The following is a 21144-nucleotide window of genomic DNA, read 5'->3' as shown; positions in this document are numbered from 1 at the left end:
ACCTGCCTATGTAAACTGTTTTCATGCTAAGATTGTCTACACATAAACATTAGCTTTTTGGGGGGATGGGGTGGCAAAGTTGAATCCAGTTCAACAATATCTAAGACAACAGGCTGGCAGCAATGGAGCAGCCACTAGCTGTTAACCGTTTTCCCTTGGGTGCGGAGCCCAAGGGTCTTAGCTGAATACTGTGTAGTTAGTACCAGCTGAATAATACTTGGGTTAAAGCAGCCACCGCTGTCATGTGGAAGGACTGGAGAATAGTAGCCATGGCAGGTGGGGCCAAGCGGTCACTGCTAACCTCAGTGTCAGCATGCCTGAAATGTCCCGTGGTGTCCAACACTGTCCTTCAGCGTGGAGCCCAACATCCAACTGTGAGCAAGCAGGTGGACGCCGTGCTTCCGCACTTGCCTTGAGAGTTACTGGGCTGAGGGTCACCCTCAGGGAACCTCTGTGAGTCCAGAAGCCCAAAGGAGCTTCTCAGGAAGAAAGGCCATAGCAGGTCCCACGGTCATCCTTTGGTGATGCATGGGGACAGTCCAATATCTGCCTATGAGGAACTGAGAAACAGGCTTCAGAGCCCCTACAAGCCAGGGAACTGGGGTCACTGAGCTGCCAGGTGGTGGCAGCTGGTGATGTCCACCCGGGAGCCCCAGCCTGCCCTCCCTTCTTCTCACCAACCATCTCATTCTCGGCTCTCCATGGGAGTGTCTGCCTTCACTCCGAGACAGGCAGAATGTTCTGACTGTGGGAGTCACCTGTGAAGCCCGAGGACCGGATGGAGCGTCTGTTAAGGACCCTGTTCAGGATCTCCTTGCAGCTTTTGCGGTATTGATGGCGCAGCAGTGAGTACACAAAGGGGTCGGAGGCGGCCTTGCTGTAGGCCAAGCACTTGGACAGCACTCCCCAGTGGGAGCCGATGGTCACCGTGGAGGAGAGCTCCACCAGCCTGCGGAGAGAGGGTGCCATTATTGAGAGCTTGGCTGGGTGCGGGCTGGGGCAGCCTCAGGCCAGGGCTCCAGTCTGCACCCCTAGCCCTAACCACCCGGCCAAGCCTAAGTTTCCTGAGTCTGCCTGCTCTAACAACAACAACTGGCCATGGACACTCCTCAAGCACTTGTTTTATTCTAGGCACTAACACATTATACATACAGTCTTGCTAAACCCTGGGAGATAAACTTGATTATCTCCATTAAAGAAAAAAAAGTTGCTGTCTAGTCAATTCTGGCTTGTGGTGGGCTCACGTGTTATAGAGTAACACTGCTCCATAGGGTCTTCTTGGCTGTAATCTTTACACAAGCAGATGGCCAGGCCTTTCTTCTGTGGTGCTGCTGGGTGGGTTTGAACTGCCAATCTTTAGGTTAATAGTCAAGTGCAAACCATCTGCTCCACCCACGGACCTCTTTGCATTTTACATATGAGGAAACAGATGTGTAAGGAGGTTAAATAGTTTGCCCAAGTAAATTGTACAGGCATGATTCGAACCCAGGTCTGTCTGGCTCTAGAACCCGAGCTTATCTGAGATATGGGCTAAAGCCAATAGTGTCCTGGCTATTGGTCCCAACTCTGCTGCTTACCTGCTGTGGGACCCTGGGCAAGTCTTTTGGCTTCCCTGGACCTGTACGTTGCCAGGTAAAAAGTGAGGAGGCTGAATATGGGCATCTCTATGATAATTTCAGCTATAAGAGTCTGATTATTTGCTTTAAGTCCTGGCTCTATCTAGCTAAGGAGGAAGAGGTGAGAATAATTTTGCAAATATCCTACAAAGCACATTCGTCTTGCGGCAGGAAAGGCTACACAGTGAGAAAGAATATGCTGGAGAGGAAGGCCTCTCCCAGGTCTGGGGTCCTGGTGGTCTTTGACGACAGCAGCTGTCAGGGTGCCCTTGAGTGACCTCACTCTTTGGGGAGATAATCAAGGGAAGACACGGCTCTTGTGTCAAAGAGCACTGTTGGCTTTAGCCGATTTTTCAGATAAACTTGGGTTTGAGAGTCAGACAGACCTGGGTTCAAATCATGCCTGTACCATTTACTGGGGCAAACTATTTAACCTCCTTAGACATTCAAAGGTTCTTTGAATCCTCCTGGTACCCATTGAACAGCTCCATTCCGTGGTGCCAGGCTGGGGGGTTAGTAAAAGCCTCCAATGTATAAATGAAATCCCCTCAGAAGGGCACAAAAACTTGCCTCCAAATCAAGCCATTTATTCTCCTATCTCACATCTGTCCAGCCCCCTGGCCATATTTTAACATTATCCAGATTTAATGTAAGGTAGGAAAGACCTACAGATTGGGGAGAGAGCTTAGAGATAGTAAATCACCCTCTTCCCATCCACTGTCATACGAGGAAACTGAGGCCCAGAGATGTGAAGAGGTTGCCCAACATCACACAGCAAGACAGGGGCCTAGGTAGGTCAGGCACCTGTACTCTACCTGGGAGTTGGTCATCTCTACTCTACCTGGGAGTTGAGCACCTGTACTCTAGTGAAGGGGCTCCAGTACCTGAACTTTACCTGAGGGTCCTGTACCTGTATTCTACCTGGGGGTCCAGGGTCTATACTCTATTGGGGGGGGCGGTCTCACACCTGTACTCTGGAAGGGAGTCTGACACTTCTACTCTACCAGTGGTCCAGCACCTGTACTACAGTGAGGGGGGATCCAGTACCAGTACCTGTTCAATGGGTACAGGTACTAGTGAGGGGCGGTCAGGCACCTGTACTCCGGAAGGGAGTCTGATACTTCTGCTCTGCCAGTGGTCCAGCACCTGTACTCTACGTGCGAGTTAGGCACTTATACTCTACCTTGCCCCCACGTGTCTGTCAGTTTGTCATACTGTGTGGGCTTGTGTGTTGCTGTGATGCTGGAAGCTATGCCACTGGTATTCAGATACCAGCAGGGTCACCCATGGAGGACAGGTTTCAGCTGAGCTTCCAGACTAAGACAGACTAGGAAGAAGGACCCGGCAGTCTACTTCTGAAAAGCATTAGCCCGTGAAAACCTTATGAATAGCAGCGGAACATTGTCTGATGTAGTGCTGGAAGATGAGCCCCCCAGGTTGGAAGGCACTCAAAAGATGACTGGGGAAGAGCTGCCTTCTCAAAGTAGAGTTGACCTTAATGACGTGGATGGAGTAAAGCTTTCAGGACCTTCATTTCCTGATGTGGCACGACTCAAAATGAGAAGAAACAGCTGCAAACATCCATTGATAACCAGAACCTGGAATGTATGAAGTATGAATCTAGGAAATTGGAAATCATCAAAAATGAAATGGAATGCATAAACATAGATATCCTAGGCATTAGTGAGCTGAAATGGACTGATATTGGCCATTTTGAATCAGACAATCATATAGTCTACTATGCTGGGAATGACAGCTTGAAGAGGAATGGTGTTACATTCATCACCAAAAAGAACGTTTCAAGATCTATCCTGAAGTACAATGCTGTCAGTGATAGGATAATATCCATACACCTACAAGGAACACCAGTTAATTCGACTACTATTCAAATTTACGCACCAACCATTAGGGCCAAAGATGAAGAAACAGAAGATTTTTATCAGCTGCTGCAGTCTGAAATTCATCAAACATGCAATCGAGATGGATTGATAACTACTGACGATTGGAATGCGAAAGTTGGAAACAAAGTAGAAGGATCAGTAGCTGGAAAATATGGCCTTGGTGATAGAAACAATGCCAAGATCGAATGATAGAATTTTACAAGACCAATGACTTCTTCATTGCAAATACCTTCTTTCACCAACATAAACGGTGACTATACACATGGACCTCGCCAGATGGAACACAGAGAAATCAAACTGACTACATCTGTGGAAAGAGACGATAGAGAAGCTTAATATCTTCAGTCAGAACAAGGACAGGGGCTGACTGTGGAACAGACCATCAATTGCTCATATGTGAGTTCAAGCTGAAACTGAAGAAAATCAGAGCAAGTCCACGAGAGCCAAAATATGACCTTGAATATATCCCACTTGAATTTAGAGACTATCTGAAGAATAGATTTGATGCATTGAACACTAGTGACCGAAGACCAGATGAATTGTGGAATGACATCAAGGACATCATCCATGAAGAAAGCAAGAGGTCACTGAAAAGAAAGGAAAGGAAGAAAAGACCGGAAAGAAAGAAAAGACCGGAAAGAAAGAAAAGACCAAGATGGATGTCAGAAAAGACTCTGAAACTTGCTCTTGAGCGTTGAGCAACTAAAGCAAACGGAAGAATTCATGAAGCAAAAGAGCTGAACAGAAGATTTCAAAGGGCCTCTCGAGAAGACAAAGTATTATAATGACATGTGCAAAGAGCTGGAGATGGAAAACCAAAAGGGATGAACACGCTCGGCGTTTCTCAAGCTGAAAGAACTGAAGAAAAATTTCAAGCCTCGAGTTGCAATAGTGAAGGATTCCATGCGGAAAATATTAAACGATGCAGGAAGCATCAAAAGAAGATGGAAGGAATACACAGAGTCATTATACCAAAAAGAATTAGTCGATATTCAACCATTTCAAGAGGTGGCATATGATCAGGAACCGATGGTACTGAAGGAAGAAGTCCAAGCTGCTCTGAAGGCATTGGTGAAAAACAAGCCTCCAGGAATGGATGGAATATCAATTGAGCTGTTTCAACAAACAGATGCAGCGCTGGAGGTGCTCACTCATCTATGCCAAGAAATATGGAAGACAGCTTCCTGGCCAGCTGACTGGAAGGGATCCATATTTATGCCTGTTCCCAAGAAAGGTGATCCAACCGAATGTGGAAATTATAGAACAATATCATTAATATCACACGCAAGCACAATTTTGCTGAAGATCATTCAAAAACGGCTACAGCAGTATATCGACAGAGAACTGCCAGAAATTCAGGCCAGTTTCAGAAGAGGATGTGGAACCAGGGATATCATTGCTGATGTCAGATGGATCCTGGCTGAAAGCAGAGAATACCAGAAGGATGTTTACCTGTGTTTTATTGACTATGCAAAAGCATTCGACTGTGTGGATCATAACAAACTATGGATAACGCTGCAAAGAATGGGAATTCCAGAACACTTAATTGTGCTCATGAGGAACCTTTACATAGATCAAGAGGCAGTTGTTCGGACAGAACAAGGGGATACTGATTGGTTTCAAGTCAGGAAGGGTGTGCGTCAGGGTTGTATTCTTTCACCATACCTACTTAATCTGTATGCTGAACAAATAATACAGGAAGCTGGGCTATATGAAGAAGAACTGGGCATCAGGATTGGAGGAAGACTCATTAACAACCTGTGTTATGCAGATGACACAACCTTGCTTGCTGAAAATGAAGAGGACTTGAAGCACTTACTAATGAAGATCAAAGACCACAGCCTTCAGTATGGATTACACCTCAACATAAAGAAAACAAAAATCCTCACAACTGGACCAATGAGCACCACCATGATAAACGGAGAAAAGATTGAAGTTGTCAAGGATTTCATTTTACTTGGATCCACAATCAACAGGCATGGAACCAACTATCAAGAAATCAAAAGACGCATTGCGTTGGGCAAACCTGCTGCAAAGGACCTCTTTAAAGTGTTGAAGAGCAAAGATGTCACCCTGAAGACTAAGGTGCACCTGACCCAAGCCATGGTATTTTCAATCACATCATATGCATGTGAAAGCTGGACAATGAATAAGGAAGACCAAAGAAGAGCTGACGCCTTTGAATTGTGGTGTTGGCGAAGAATATTGAATATACCGTGGACTGCCAAAAGGATGAACAAATCTGTCTTGGAAGAAGTGCGGCCAGAATGCTCCTCAGAGGCAAGGATGGCAAGACTGCATCTTACGTACTTTGCACGTGTTGTCAGGAGGGATCAGTCCCTGGAGAAGGACATCATGCTTGGCAGAGTACAGGGTGAGCGGAAAAGAGGAAGACCTTTAATGAGGTAGATTGACACAGTGGCTGCAACAATGAGCTCAAGCATAACAACGATTGTAAGGATGGCGCAGGACCGGGCAGTGTTTCGTTCTGTTGTGCGTAGGGTCGCTGTGTTGGAACCGACTTGATGGCACCTAACAACAACACAACAACAACTCTACCTGGGGGTCAGTCACCTGTACTCTACCTGGGGGTCCAGCGCCTATACTCTACCTAGGGGTCCAGCACCTGTACTCTACCTAGGGGTCCAGCGCCTGTGCTCTGCCTTGGGGGTCTGCAGGATGAAAGGCTGCAGCAGCTCTCAGCTTGGTGGGTTGCCCAGGTGAGGACACAGGTGCAGAAGGAACTGTGTTAGGCTTTGACTCTGTGCTGCCATCTTGGCTGCTTCTTCTGAATCCATCTTGGGGCTGAGGTTGTGAGGGTGGACTGCAGAGCCAGCTGAAGGGAAGGGAAGGCAGGGGAATGCTGGTGGTGGGAGAGAGTATTTGCGACTCTCCACTGAAATGGCCCTTTCTCAGACAGATCCTTAATGAGGCCACTCTGGGGACCTCTATCTGGTCTCTCATTTCAGCCCACTGTCTGTCCTGCTGTCTGACCCCATGTGGAAATGTGGCCACGTTTCTTCTCATGGAGGAATGGAAAAAATGTCCAAGGGAAAATTGAGTTATTAACATTTGGGAACTCTATGGGGCAGTTCTACTCTGAGCTATAGGGTCGCTACGAGTCAGAATCGACTCGAGGGCAGTGGGTGGAACATTTGGGAAATCTGTACTTTTAAGATATCTATTTTGGGAAGTGATAAGTTTGGGGGGGGAAAAAACAACCTGAATTTACAGTTCACACCTAAAACAATGGCAACAGAATAGCTGAATGCTAACACATCGTTGCTGTGCGTCACCACATTGCTTTTCCAAAGTGTCTGGTCTTCCACATATTGCTGAATCCAGTCCTAGCATTTTAGCTCTCAGAAGAGGATTTAGTAAAACAGCAAAATATCATACAAACCATCCAGCAAAATCATTAAGTATTACGTGCAGGTTTTGAAGATTTCACAGAATAAAACTATTCAGGACAATTTAAAAATCCCCCACTTAGATAATGAAGAGGTAAAGTCGATGGCACTCGCTTTTCAGAGGTTTTATGTAGTCTCTGTGCTCTCCACCTGGCTCGGTACTAATAACGGCCAGCTGAGCATCTCCTTGGGGCCAAGTACTTGATGTCCACAATCTCTGATCTCACAGTTATCCTGCTGAATAGGTATGAGTATTATTATTCCCATTACAGTATGTCGTTATTGTTAGCTGCTGTCTAGTCAGCCCCGACTCAGGGTGACCCCATGCACAGCTGGATTGGACTGTTGTGATCCACAGGATTTGCACTGGCTGATTTTTCAGGAGCAGATTGCCAGGCCTTTCTTCCTAGTCTGTCTTAGTCTGGAAGCTCTGCTGAACAACCTGTTCACTAGTATGGCAACGTGGCCACACATGAGGTGCTTTGGCTGGGAATTGAACCTGAGACATACAGATGAGGAAATTGGGGCTCAGAGAGATTGAATAAAAAGCCCAGATCTCCAGCCTAGGAAAGCCAGCTCCATCCAACTCAGCATGGCGGGCTGGACCCCAGGTGCTCTGGAGTCATTCCAGATGTAAGGACCCCTATCCCACGAGGTCACTGTATGCTACCCAGAAGTCTTGTCACCTGCCCCTGCCTACAGTGTACATGACATCTGCTTTGAAAACCCAGTCTCTGGCCTTCTTTGGGGTCTCCAGGTCAGAAGGTGCTTTGGGGGTTCAGGCCTGGATGCTGGTCCTGTGTGGCCACCGGCCCAGACTGCAAGCTGCGGGCCCCCTTGCCATGCTCAGATATGGCTGGCTGCCCTGTTCTCTGCTTTTCCTGTGCACTGGATCCTGCCTCAGCCAGCTTTGGGCTGTGCTCTGTCCTGTCTCTGACAGCTCCAAGTGCCATCTGTTTACAGGGTCCGAGAAGGGGCAAGGATTCCCGCATTGCCACACTGCTCCTTCCTAATTCCAGATTAGGCAGGCATTTGGATGACCGCGGGAGTCCTCGAGATGCTCTTTTAGAGAGAACTCCTAGCCCGTCTTCTCATCCAGGTCTAGCTCTTCTCAGCCCTTTCCTATGTATTCCCACTCCCCAAAAAGAGGCTTTCTAATGCCCATCAGTCACGTGCATGAGAAGGCAGGGGAGTGGGTTCCATGTGTGAAAAGGTGCGGGCCACCTTCTGCTCCTTCTTTCTACTCCTCATGGGTGGGCTGTAGAGGGGTGAATGCCCCCCCACCCCTTTCCCCAGCAGTCATGGCTAAGTAAGATATGAGCCCCGACCCCAGCCTAGTACTGACCTGAGAGCTCTGCATTTAGGGGTTACTGGGCTCAAGTGTAAATAAAGTGGGATTTTATTTCCTCTTGTCATAGCCCCCTTGGGGACTTCAGTGGGGTACAGAGGTGGTTGTAAGGCAGGATTGGGTTGGCCTTGGGTCTTTGGCCTAATGACATCAGAACAGCATCAAATCCCCACCACCTTCCTAGGGGCCCATGTAGGCAGACATCCTGCAGCGGACAGCTGGGTGGGAGAACGGGGGATGAGGCCCTGCAGATCTACTGCTGTTACAGAGAAACAACTCACAGGCCTGCCTCACCCAGAGGAGCCTGGTGCTGGGCCTGGGCTACCTCAAGGTGCTCACAAGATGCTTGTGCATCAGAAGTTGGATGGGGCATCTCTGAACTTCCAGGGCCTGGCACCCAGTCTTTGGAGGTGTAGCATGGCCCAAAGGCTAAATGAGAGCCAATTGTCTGGACACCGGCCTGGCTTTAAATCTTGGCTTGCCACTCACTACTTGTATGCCATTGGGCAACTCATTTTGCCTTTCTGATAATCAATTTCCTCATCTATAAAACTAGGATACTAGTACTTGCCTTGTGGGATAACTGCACTGGATGAAATAAGGCCTGGATTGATACCCTCTAGGGGCCTAATGGAACCCTGGTGGCACAGTGGTTAAGTGCTATGGCTGCTAACCAAAAGCTCAGCAGTTCGAATGCACCAGCTGCTCTTTGGAAACCCTATGGGGCGGTTCTAGTCTGTCTGATAGAGTCGCTATGAGTCAGAATCGACTCGCCAGCAGTGGGTTAAGGGCATGATAGGTCCCTGGGTGGCATGAATGGTTCTCAGCTGCTAACCAACCAAAAGGCTGGAGGTTTGAGTCTACCTGAAGGCACCTCAGAAGAAAGGCCTAGCGACCTACTTCCAAAAATCAGCCTTGAGAGCCTCCATGGAGCACACTTCTACTCTGACACATGTCAGGTAGCCATGAGCTGGAGATGACTCGATGGCAACACTTTCGGATGCATGACAGGTGTTCAGTAGATGACAGGTGTGGTTATAAACATCATGTTCCCCAGCAGGAGAGGCTTGAGGACCTGTCTGAAGACTTATAATTGTTCATCTTAAGCACATGACCAAAGAATGATGCTTCCCTGAGAAAGTTATCAGCAGATGTAGGCAGAGTAGGGACAAAGAGGAGGGAGAGCCACTCAGCTGGCCAGACTTCCCTCAACCCTACAAATGTCAGGCAGATGTCCTGTCCTCAATATTCCCATTCTGCCAGCTCCCGGCATGCCCACAGCTGTCCGGATTGTAACCCACGCCCTTGCTGATGTCTCCATCTGTAAGGTACGGAAGGGGCCAGGCCGGCTGCCGGAATACAGATCCATCACTGTGGAGCTGCGAGGAGTATTGTTTTCTGCGCTGACAACTTAATGAGGGGTTTCAGTGACTCGCGAACAACTTGGTATCAATCATCTAGGAAGTGGCAGCTTTCTGTTTTCTGAGTGGATCGTGATACGAAGTGCCTCCCCACATCCCCCTGGTGGGAAAGCTTTAACATTTGTTCTCTCAGAGGGATCCAGAGCAGCCGGGCGAGCCTGCGTGAGGGGCTGGGAGGGAGGGGGACGTAGCTCCCGGCTGGGCCCTGGGTTTGCATCCTGGCTGAGCCATTTAGTGGGTTGTGAGATACTGGGCAAGGCTGGAACCTGAGCCTCAGTTTCCTCATCTGTAAAATAGGAAGATTGGGCAGGTATAGAGGGTGGTACAGCTTCAGCCACAGAGTAGGGCCTTATAGGATATAGAGGGATACCCATTGCCATTGAGTCGATTCCGACTCAGAGTGACCCTATAGGACAGAGTAGAACTGCCACATAGGGTTTTCAAGAAGCAGCTGATGGGTTTGAATTGCTGACTTTTTGGTTAACAGCCGAGCTCTTAACCACTATGCCACCAAGGCTCCATATACAGATAGAGTCTTCAATTAGTCCTCAAGAGACAGAGCTTGTTTTTACTTTCCCTTTCTGAATTCCACAGGATTCGCCTCTTGCTGCCTCAGTGGGTTGTTGTTGCTGGTTGCCCGTCAAGTCGATCCCAACTCATAGTGACCCCATGTGTTACAGAGTAGAACTGCTCCATAGGGTTTTCTTGGCTGTGATCTTTATGGAAGCAGATCGCCAGGACTGTCTTCCGTGGGCTGCCAGATGGGTTCGAACTGCCAACCTTTAGGTTAGTAGTCAAGGACAAACCATTTTCACCACGTAGGGACCTTTTATTGGCTTTTTGTTTATCGACTGGCACACGTTTCCTGAGTGCTTTCTCTGTACTTAGAAGAAAGTTCAGACCAGGGCTGAGTTGGGTTGCTAGTGTATGGGGGGGGGGGGGGGGGGGATGGGGAGAGGAAGGCTTCACCAGAGACATTTATATTTATGAAGTTTCCCAGGCAAAGTGTTCTTTCCCTAGTAAGTCACTGCTCATCCCTATAAAGGATGAACAGTTTTGTGAATGTTTTAAAAAAGTCAAAATGCATCCAGTCCATTTGGAGGGAACACATTGAGTGAACATTGTTTCCTGGGCACGATTAGAGTTTCCCTTCTGTCCTACACAGGGTCACTGTGAGTCAGAACCAACCCGGCACCTAACAACAATCAGAGTGAACCAGGCTGTAGTGGGTGGGAAAAAGAAAGAAATTTTGTTGGGAAATGAGATTAAAGCAGAGAAAAATCCAACAGTTTGAAGTTGGATCAATATTTCCTACTCTCTTAGGCGTCAGATTCACCTCTTTAGCCCAAATCCCCCTTACTGTGGGCACTTAGAGGAGGGGCTCCTGCATGCCCGCCCACCCTGCCTGATGCACCCCCCCACCCCTGTTGGATTGAGTTTCTTCCGTCTAGCACCAGCCACCCCATGCCAGGGCTGTGAGCACCCCTGTATCAGAGGCAGGGCAGGCGCTGACCCCAGACTTCATCCCCCTGCTCTCCGGGAGCCACGCCTGTGCTGGCCACACCCAAGCTCTATGTCCCCCTCCCTCACAGCCCCCTAACAGGCGGCACTGTCACCACTTCCGCCTTACATTCCAGACACCTGAGGCTCTAAGAGTGAACCCACTGGCCCAGGTTACGTGGACGGGAAGGGGCAGAGTTGAGATATGAACCCAGGGAAGGTGTTGGTGATGGTTCAGTGGGAGAATTCTCCCCTTCCACAAGGGAGATCTGGGTTCGATTCCGGGCCAACGCACCCCTAGCACAGCCACTACCTGCCTGTCAGTGGATGCTTGTGTGTGGCTGAACGGGCTTCAGTGAGGCTTCCAGACAAAAATGGACAAGGAAGAAAGGCCTGGTGATCTACTTCAGAAAATCAGCCAATGAAACCCTATGGATTTCAACGGTCCAATCTGAAACCAATCATGGGGATGGCACAGGACCGGGCAGTGTTTCATTCCATTGTGCAGGGGGTTGCCATGAGTTGGGGCCAGCTCGACAGCAGCTGATGGCAACAACCAGCACACTCAAGTCCTTGCTGCAAACCACACTGCTCCTTCTTGTCCTCACCTTGCACAGGCTTCGTGTCCCACAGAAAACACTGGTTTTTGCATGGTTTGTAGCTGGATGTAGTCAGTCTATACCAGTGGTCCTCAGCCAGGGGCGACTCTAGTCCCCAGGGGACATTTGGCAATGTATGGAGACAGTTTTGGTTATCACAACTGGGTAAGGGATTGCTCCTAGCATCTAGGGGGTAGAGGCCAGTGATGCCGCTAAACATCCTACAGTGCACAGGACAGCTACCCCCCAACACAGAATTTTCCACCCACAATATCAATAGTGCCAGGTTTAGCGGACAGTTCTAGAAGGAAGAAGTGATGGCTCTGCTCTGCCCTGGTCAGATCCACCCAGAGACCTGAAGGCAGTTGTAGGTCCTACATTTAAAGGGAGATGCAAGCCCACTAGACTTCCCTCAGGGAAGACAGGGGGAGACCCAGAGCTGAGCTGTCTGGAGACGAAAGGTGGAGGCTGGCTGTGGGAAGCCAGATGCCCTGTGTGCAAATCCGCCAGGGCTGCTGGGACCAGAACACAGATGCTCTCCTGAGTCCCGAAAAGCAGAATTGGGAGCAGTGGGTGCAGCTACAGGAAGTCAAGCTTCAGCTTGGTGTAAGGACAATGGTGAGATCTGCCCACAGTGGGATCCACTTCGAGGGGGCGTGCAAGCAGACACTGAGTGACAGCCAGGCAGGGAGCACCCTTCCAGGTCCTTCCAGGGCAGGATGCTGGGATGACAGGCTGGGTATACTCCCTCTCCTTTTCCTTCTCCCTTTTTCTCTGTCTCTCTCTCTCTCTCACACACACACACAAACACACATATACAGAGAGAGAAAGCCCTGCCCAGGTCCTTGTTTCCAGGTTCAACAACAGCTTCCACATCTGCCTCCTAACAGAACACTGACGTTCCTTTTTTGTTGCCAACTTCCAAAATAGTTAAGCCACTCTGGACACAAAGCTGTGGGGTTTCCCTTTTCCCTCTAGTCCTCAAAACTGATAGAATAATATTTTCTTCTTCTTCTTTTTTTTTGTTTTTTTGACTAAAATTTTTTGGGGAAATTTTATAGCCTGAGGCTGGGTATCAAAACCCCGGCTGGCCTTGGTGACCGGGACCCTAGGAGACTAATGTTGGCAGGCCCCGGGTTGGACAGGTGGGCCTGCTGCTGGCACAGAGACACCCCTGCTCCCTGTGCAGCTGGCATGTGTCCCTGTGGAGGGTCAGCGTGGCCAGGGTGGGGACGCAGGGTTGTCGAACTGCACTCGTTGAGTAGTCAGTGCCAGTGCCCACACACTGCTGGGGGTTTCCTCCGTCTTTCTCCTGTCTCTCCGTTCTTTAGTGCCTTAGGGGGCTTGCTGGGGCAGCAGGCAAGGGATCAGAGTGGTGTGATTTGGAAGCTGAGCTTGAAAGAGTCTTACACAACCATTTTGGTTCTGTGTCTAATTAAAAGGAATTCAAGGCTAAAGAGGAAAAGCACGTGCCTCCTTCTCGCCAAATGTGTGAAGTTCACTGTCGCCCCCAGCACACCTTCAGGAGGCATGTGGGGCTAAGAGAGAGGGGCCTACTAGCCATCGTGAGACTCTGCTGTACTCTTACGCCCCTGTGCCCACCCCCCCAACACCAGGGTCTGTGATGCACGCCCCCTGCCCTGCCCCCGGCAGGCCAGCTCACCTGGTGATCACATAGGGTGCAAAGCACACGAGGAAGGTTCCGATGAAGGTGCTGATCTTCCTGGTGGCCCGCTGCCGTCGCCTCTTCTGCTCCTCCAGGCAGCGTTCCCGCACGCTGTGAGTGAGACAGGAGATGGTGACCGACGGGGCCCGCTGGGGCCAGGCCAGACTGTGTCCCGAGTCATCAACACAGGCAGTGGCTGCTAGTGTGGGAACGTGGCTACGGTCAGTGATCCAGCGGCAAGTCTTGCCTGCAGCCGTGTGAGCCTGACATTGCTAAGTCACCATCCATGAAATGTGGATAATAACAATATGCCACCAAGAGCCGTGTGGAGATTTAAATGTGGGAAGTGCACAAATGCGTGCAATGCATTCAACGCGCATCAAGCACTTAGCACAGCAAATACAGCAAATGCAATTTATTGACTCATCCCATTTACTGATCACCTGAGACATGCCAGTCCCACACCGTCACATTCTCTACATATTATCTTAGCTTTACCGTGACCCTTAAGAACTTCAAGCCTACCAGATAGCAAGGATTGCCAGTGGATGCAGGCCGTGCAAAGCTTCCACTGGGCTGGCTCCTCTTTTCATCGATAGGGTAGTACCAGAACCACACTGTTGCTGGGTTTAAATCTAGACACCAACCACTTAATTGCTGTGTGGCCTTAGGCAAGTTACAGTCTGTGCGTCAGCTTCCTCGTCTCAAAAATGGGAGTAATCAGGGTCGCTACCTTGTAGGGTTGTTTTGAGATTAACAAAGCACCTAAGATGGTGCTCGACTCACAGAAAGCCCTCAATACATCTTTTTGTTTGTTGTTGTGTGGTGTCAAGTCGGTTCCGACTCCTAGTGACCCTAGAGGACAGAGCAGAACTGCCCCACAGGGTTTCCAAGGAGTGGCTGGTGGATTCGAACTGCCGACCTCTAGGTTAGCAGCCTGAGCTGTTAACCACTTTGCCACCAATCATTATCATTATTCATTCAACGTATACTTAATGGACAAAGACTATGTTCCGGCACTATCTTGAACCCCCAACATCACAGGGCTGCTTCGCTAACCTTCTCTTCCTGTGCTGTGTGTTTATGAGAGAGACACTGCAGCCAGGGGCCTCCGCAAATGAGCAGCAGGAGCTGACGTTCAGTCAGGAGCCTGAGCTCGGATTCTGGCTGGCTCTGTGGCCCCTCTGGACCCCCAGGGACCCAGTGGATGCTGCTTCCTGGTCTGTGACAACACCTGGCATGATGTGGGGCACAGAGTGTGATTCGGTGTAGGGGCTGCTGAGCCTGGGGTCACGTCTCTACTCTAGGCAGGCAACTAGACACGCAGCCATTCACAGTATGAGGGGTCCTCTCATTCACTCACCGCAGCTCACAGCTAGAGGAAACCAAGCCTCGGACAAGAGAAGGATTTTCCCACCCAAGGAGTAGGGTGTAGGCAAGGCTAGGACCCAGCCGTCTGACTCCTAGTGAGACAGGGACAGAAGGCTGGACAGCCTCAAGACCAGAATAACTGGCCAGTTGACCTGGGACTCTATCCCAATGGTGGTGTTACAAGATAACCCACACACGCAACCTGGAGGCACAAAGTTTTGCATATCTCTCTTGTAAGTTGTTCTTCAGGACTCCATCACAGGGGATGCCGTCACAAAATAACCCGCATCCTGGATCCTGACACATGAAGTTCCACATATTGTCCCTACAAGCTGTTTCCCAAAGATAAACAGAATTAGCTAATCCCAGTGAAAATGGGTGCGACCTTACAGTCTTGTTAAGTGGCCACGGAGACTATGCCGTGGGGACATGACATTGTCCAAACCGACTCCACCTTTGACTCCAGATGCCCACGCACCTAATTTCTTAACCCCTCCTTTTCCCAGAAAGCACCACTTTTTTCCCCCAAAAGCAATGAATAAAACATGAGATCCTTCCCACCTAAAACCCATTATAAACCCCAGGAAAACCTCTGTTCGTGGAGAGACTGGAGGCTAGCGTAGGTGGAAGCCCCTCTCTGTCTCTCCCTCGCAAGCCTCTGCTTTCTTTCTGTCACTAATAAACCTTTGTTTGTGTGGAAACTCTGAGCCTCTCCTGGTCATTGTTGGTCAGTAGAAGCCAAGACTTGGTCCCCAGCTGGGAAGCCTCGCCCTGCAACCTTAGTCCAGTCCTCACCATCAGGAGCCACGCCACTTCCTCCCTGACCTCTGGGGCTCGCCTTGTTGCCACGTGCTGGATAGAGCCAGGCTGGGATGGTCAGGTAGGTGGGCAGGGAGCTTGGGGCCAGTTCAGCTCTCCCCACGCCCCCACAGACAAGACTGAACTCCAGGGAGCCGGAGAAGTCTAAGTCTGAGCCGAGCCTTGCAGTTGTTATAAAGATCTATGTGTCAGGTAGGAGGAGAGAACATATTTTACTTAGCAGTTTGTAGGCCTGATTTAGAAGTTTGGAATATTTATGTATGTGGTTTGTAGGCCTCCATTCGCACTGCCGCCCCCATCTGTAAATTTGGGGGGCAGACCTCAGTATGAGTCTTGGCTTCATCCACTTTCTAGAGCTGTTGAATTAGGCAAGTCCTCCCCTTCCCTACGTCCCCCAATCACATCTGCATAATCAGGGGCACAGTGAGGTTCCCTCGACAGGCCCCTGGTCTGCTCTGCTGCAGTTCTGACACCCTCCCAGGTCAGCACCCAGGCAGCCATTGTGGACCTTGTTGACCAGGAGGCCTTGGAGACCAGAGGGCCTACAGGGCCTTCAGCGTCCTCAGAAGAAGATCCAGTGAGGTTATTGCTGCTTTAGCACTGAGTCCATGTCAGTAAGGCTCTTGGCCACCCCAGGAGGAGCCGGAACTCGTTAGAGCCCAGCTCCCCGCCTCTCTGCTGCATGAGGTGAGAGGCGATCCCTGGCAGGACAGAGAAAGGCCTGGCTCAACTGAGTCTGGAACTGTGATCCGTGGGCACCAAACACAGTGAACAGAGCAGCAGCAAGTGGGGAATCCCCAAAAAAAAAACAAAACACCAACCCACTGCCGTCGAGTCGATTCCGACTCATAGCGACCCTATAGAACAGAGTAGAACTGCCCCATACAGTTTCCGAGGAGCGCCTGGTGGATTTGAACTGTGGACCTCTTGGTTAGCAGCCGTAGCGCTTAACAACTACGCCACCAGGGTTTCCAAGTGGGGAATAAGTATGGGAAATTCCAAGCTGCTTCATAAACGTACTAGCTCAAGGAGCCACCACGGATAGGCAGGAGAGGGGAACGTCTCTCAGGGTCTCTGGCCGCTCCCTCTGAGCCCAGATTAATTAGGAAAAGGAGTCCTTGATCGTCTGGTGGTGCTGAAGAGGAGGAATCTGCCCACTATTTGCCCAGGTTAGCAGTCTTTGGGAAGAACACAGTGACCACTGGAAGCTTCCTGACAAACCCACCCTGGCCCCAGAGAAGTCCAAATGGTCCCCTTTTAATTACCTCCCAGGAGGCCATCGGTATGGTGGCTGATAAGTAAAGCTACAGGGAGCAGACTCCACTGCACTGCCCTGTCTGTGCAGAGCAAGGAGCTAGGCTTCTGCTGCCTGGGCACTGGTCACCCCGGGGCCCGTAGGCTCACAGCACCCTGGCACCCAGAGCCCCCCTGATGCCTAAGCCCTGGGGGTGCTGGGGCAGTTCCCCAGAGCTAGCTCTGAGGCTTCTGGTTTGTGGGGAGAAAGTGTTTGGAGCTGTCAAGATAGAAGCCTATGAACTGGCTGCCAGGGAACTGGTCCCTGTTGTGTGCCCACCTCTCAGTCTCTCACTCCATGAGGACCAGCCCCCAGGAAAAGGCAGGTACACTCGCAGAAGCAGCGGTGCTGTCCTGTACTCCCGCTATGGGGTAACCACAGGGAGCCCTGGCCAGTGGGGCCTGTCTGAGCTGGTGGAGGCTCCCTGACCCAGAAACCCCTCTGCCGTGCAGACAGATGCTGCTCCCTGGCCCTGGGGGGCCTCAGGAGGCTGGGACCAGGGGTTCCTGAGAGCAGCCTGGGCAAAGAAGGGTTAGGGTTCCCTTCTGAGGGAGATGGCAGAGAACCACCTCTGTCCCTGAGCCCTCGGAATTCTCTCTGCAGCGTTTGGCCTGGAGAGAGATTTGCAGAAGTAGAGCAGACCCTGCCCTCTCACGGGCTGGCAGGAGCCACCACCCCTCCTGTGCCGGGAGCTGGATGAAGGGCAAGGATGGGCTTGAACTGGTCTGAATAAGAGCTGATTCCTCTCTCAGCCCAGCCCAGCCCAGCCCAGCCCAGCCCAGCCCCTCCTCTGCTGTTAGACTCCTGGTGAGAAGAGCCACACTAGGAGCCCCTCAGGTTCCAGGGCTGAAAGACACCGCCCTCCACCCTCCACATGCAGTCCTGGTCCAAGTCCCCAGATGCAGCTTCTAAACTGATGGGAAGGGCTGTGGCTCTGCAGCTGTGGCTACAGGCTGTTTCTTTAAATGACATTGACCTGCAGAGACACGTGCCACGGCAGTCAACCAGGTCTTGGTGTCAGCGTGTCATGATGTGCCTGCACATGTGTGGTTGACACATGAATACATGGGACGTGTGTGAGGCTAGACATCTGGCATCATGGGTCCATCCATGCCCTGGTGCCTAGGTGCACAGTCACTCACATGTGAATGTCTGTACCCGATTCTGTGGGGAAGAATCAGTGGTGAGAAGCTTCAGCCATTCTGAGAACAATTAACACACACATGCATGCCTCTACCTGCTCAGACATGGTGAAGTTCAAGGACTTTTCTTTCCACTGCTCACAAGCACAAAAACCTCAGACCCAAAGACCCTGCTCAGGTTCACGCGTCCAGTCTATCACCTCTGCCATGAGCCTGCTCCTCCCTGGAGGGGGCATGCACACCCTGGGGACCACTCCTCCTCTGCTCTCTGAGTCCTGCTTACCCAGGAGGCCCCTCATCTCTCCTCCCTTAGTGCTCTCTGTCTGCCTCACCTTCCGTGCCTTCCAGAAGCCAAGCCCTGACCCAGATGTGGGAGGGGAGGCTTGTTGCTCCCTGGCACAGTGGGACGAGGAACAGCGCAGGGTCCACAGGAACACCGCCAGCCACTTCTTTCTTGGCTTTCCTGTTCTCACCAGTAAACCCAAGGTGAGCTCAGGACATTGAGCTGGGTTCCCTCCTTCCTTCCCAAGAGTGCCTCAGGGATGGCAGCAGCTCCTGGGGTGCCTGCACTGGGGCTGCCCACCTTGACGGCCCTCCTAAGAAACAGTGGCCAGTGCAGGGGCAGCAGGTGGCAGGGTGAGTCCCAGGAGTGTTGGGAGGGACACTCTGCAGGTACCTCCATGCTGCCAGTCTGGGCAGCAGTCCCTGGGGCCGGCAGGAGATCCTTCCCAGAGTCCACCAGATGCTCCCATGGCACCTCAGGGGAAGGCGAGGCCTAAGCCCATCTCGGGGTGGGGACACACACTCACACACACACAGAACGAGAAGACAGAGACAGCGACAGACATGCAGAGAGGACAGCCCCAGAGGAGCAGCTTGTCAATTTCCAGAGCCCTGGGCAGCTTCCGAAGCCTCCAGTGGACCCTTCTCAGGCCACATGACAACCCTCGCAAACACTTAAGCAGACAAAAAAGATCACTGCCCTGCCTCAAACCATCTGAAGTGAAAACCTCCACAACATAAAGTAAGCATAAGGAAGTCCAACAGAGTTCTGACTCTGTGATTTCGACCTTTGAAAATCCAAGTGTACACTGGCTCACCCCTATCTTGTGTCCCTGCTTTGCTGATGCTCTGAGGTGAGGTCCCACAGCCCTGTCCCCTCTGCCCCCATCCCCACACACCCCTGCTCCCCCACTTTCAGAGATGGACATCGAGGCTCTGTGGGCTTCAGAGGCTTGCCCAGGACCGCACACTGGAGCACAGGCAAGCCCAGGTGCCCACCCAGCCCGCACCCTGCAGCCCTTCCCAGCGTCCCTACCTGGGCCTCCCTCACCTGGGGTGGATGTCCACGAGCAGCACAAGCGTCTGCATGGTGATCACATCGATGCGTTTGCAGTGGAAGCGGGCCACTTTGAGCACCTTGAGGTACGTGCAGCAGAGCACGATGAAGGAGAGCAGGAAGCTGAGCGCGTGGAAGGCGCCGGTGAAGACAGCGAAGCGCAGGCGCTCGTCCGGCCGCCGGCTGCACAGTGTGCAGGACGCGTAGAGCTGGTGGAAGCCAAGCCAGGACAGGGCGAGCGCGGCGGCCGGGAAGGCCAGAGCGTGCAGCCACGTGTAGGCCACCATGAGCGCGGCGTCGCGGAGGCGCATCTTGGCGCGGTAGCTCAGTGGGAAGACCACAGCCACCCAGCGGTCGATGCTGAGTGCGGCCATGCTAAGCATGGAGTTGGTGGCCAGGAAGGTGTCGAGGAAGGCGGCCAGGCGGCACAGGCGGTCGCCAGCTGGCTGCCGCTGCGCTACCACGCCGGCCAGCGTGAGGGGCATGTTGACCACAGTGCACAGCAGGTTGCCGCACGTGAGGTTGAGGGTGAAGAGCGCGGGCGCCTGGCGGCGGATGTCCGCGCTGTGCAGCAGGCAGAGCAGCACCAGCGCGTTGGACAGCAGGGAGACTGCCATCGTGCCCACCAGCAGCCCCGCCAGGCCCGCGTCCCAGGAGTTCATGGTGCGCGCCCGCCGTCGCGCCCCCGCGGGCACTCAGGGCCCGCCACCCGGAGCCACCAGGGCGCGGCCCGCCGCCGGCTCAGCCCCGGGGCGCCGCCGCGCCGCTCCCCTGGCCCCCGCAGCCATGGCTCCGGGAGGGCGCTCGGCCACCCTCGAACCCGCGCCACCTCCGAAGAAGGCGCCTGGGTGCGCAGCCACCCCGGAGCCCAATGCCACCTCCAGAGAAGGCGCCTGGGCGCACGGCCACCCCGGAACCCACGCACCTCCCGGGAAGGCGCCTGGGCGCGAACCACCCTAGAGCCCCGCTCCACCTCCTGTGCAAGCTCCTTAGCGAGCCGCTACACTACTCTAATCCTTGATGCAGCCGCCCGCCGCCCGCTCTGCCTCGCATGCTCCCGCCCTCACCCTGTCCCTCCGAGCTCTGTCTGTCTGGATCCTGCTCTCTTGCGTTCTCTCTTCCTCCTCTCTGCTCGCGCTTGCTCGCCCTCCTTTTCTATGGCTCCTCCACCTCTCTCTCTCCTGCACACACACTCTCCCTTCTCTGCTGCACTTCTCTTGTCTCTCTCTCTCTCCTACTGCTGAGCTCTCATCTGTCTCTCCCACCCCCAATTTTCTCCTCCCCTCCCTTGTTCTCCCCCCTCCTCTTTTCTCTCTCTCTCTGGAATCTGGCTGCTTCTCTCACAGAAATTCCCACTGCTAGGCATGTGTGCATGCACACACACACACACCACACACACACTTACACATTCAGAGGGATCCAGCCCTGAAGGCTTGGGTGCACAGAGATAGCCACTGCGCCCCCCTCCAAGACAGGCTGAGTCAAGGGAGTCTCCCACGTAAAGGATTGGATGGATGTCTGGGCATCTTCAGCCCCAGTGCCACCTGCCCCAGCCCCAGTGCCACCTGCCCCAGCCCCAGGGCCACCCCAGCCAGACTTGACCTGCGGGGGGGTCCTGCCCTCTGTCTGGGATGGGCTTCCAGGGCTGATGCTCCTCATGGGCTGAACTGGAAGAACTGGGGAGGGGGCAGAGCGGAGGCGGCCTCCTTTTGCTGTGA

General features: G+C 52.3%; 1 protein-coding gene across 1 annotated transcript; it reads right to left on the bottom strand.

The window, feature by feature from the left end:
• Nucleotides 1-240: 240 nt before the first annotated feature.
• Nucleotides 241-20153, bottom strand: GPR26 (G protein-coupled receptor 26). Its single transcript, XM_049854954.1, has 3 exons — nt 19421-20153; nt 13459-13572; nt 241-949 (listed from the first exon to the last, which is right to left on the bottom strand). Exons 1-3 carry the CDS (start codon nt 20086-20088, stop codon nt 718-720), a joined length of 1014 nt encoding a protein of 337 aa, XP_049710911.1. The 5' UTR covers nt 20089-20153; the 3' UTR covers nt 241-717.
• Between the last annotated feature and the right edge of the window lie 991 nt (nt 20154-21144).

Source organism: Elephas maximus, chromosome 16 (assembly GCF_024166365.1).
Source record: "Elephas maximus indicus isolate mEleMax1 chromosome 16, mEleMax1 primary haplotype, whole genome shotgun sequence".
Lineage (NCBI taxonomy): Eukaryota > Metazoa > Chordata > Mammalia > Proboscidea > Elephantidae > Elephas > Elephas maximus.
The sequence above is the reverse complement of the archived record's forward strand: the minus strand, read 5'-3'. Positions and strand labels throughout refer to the sequence as shown.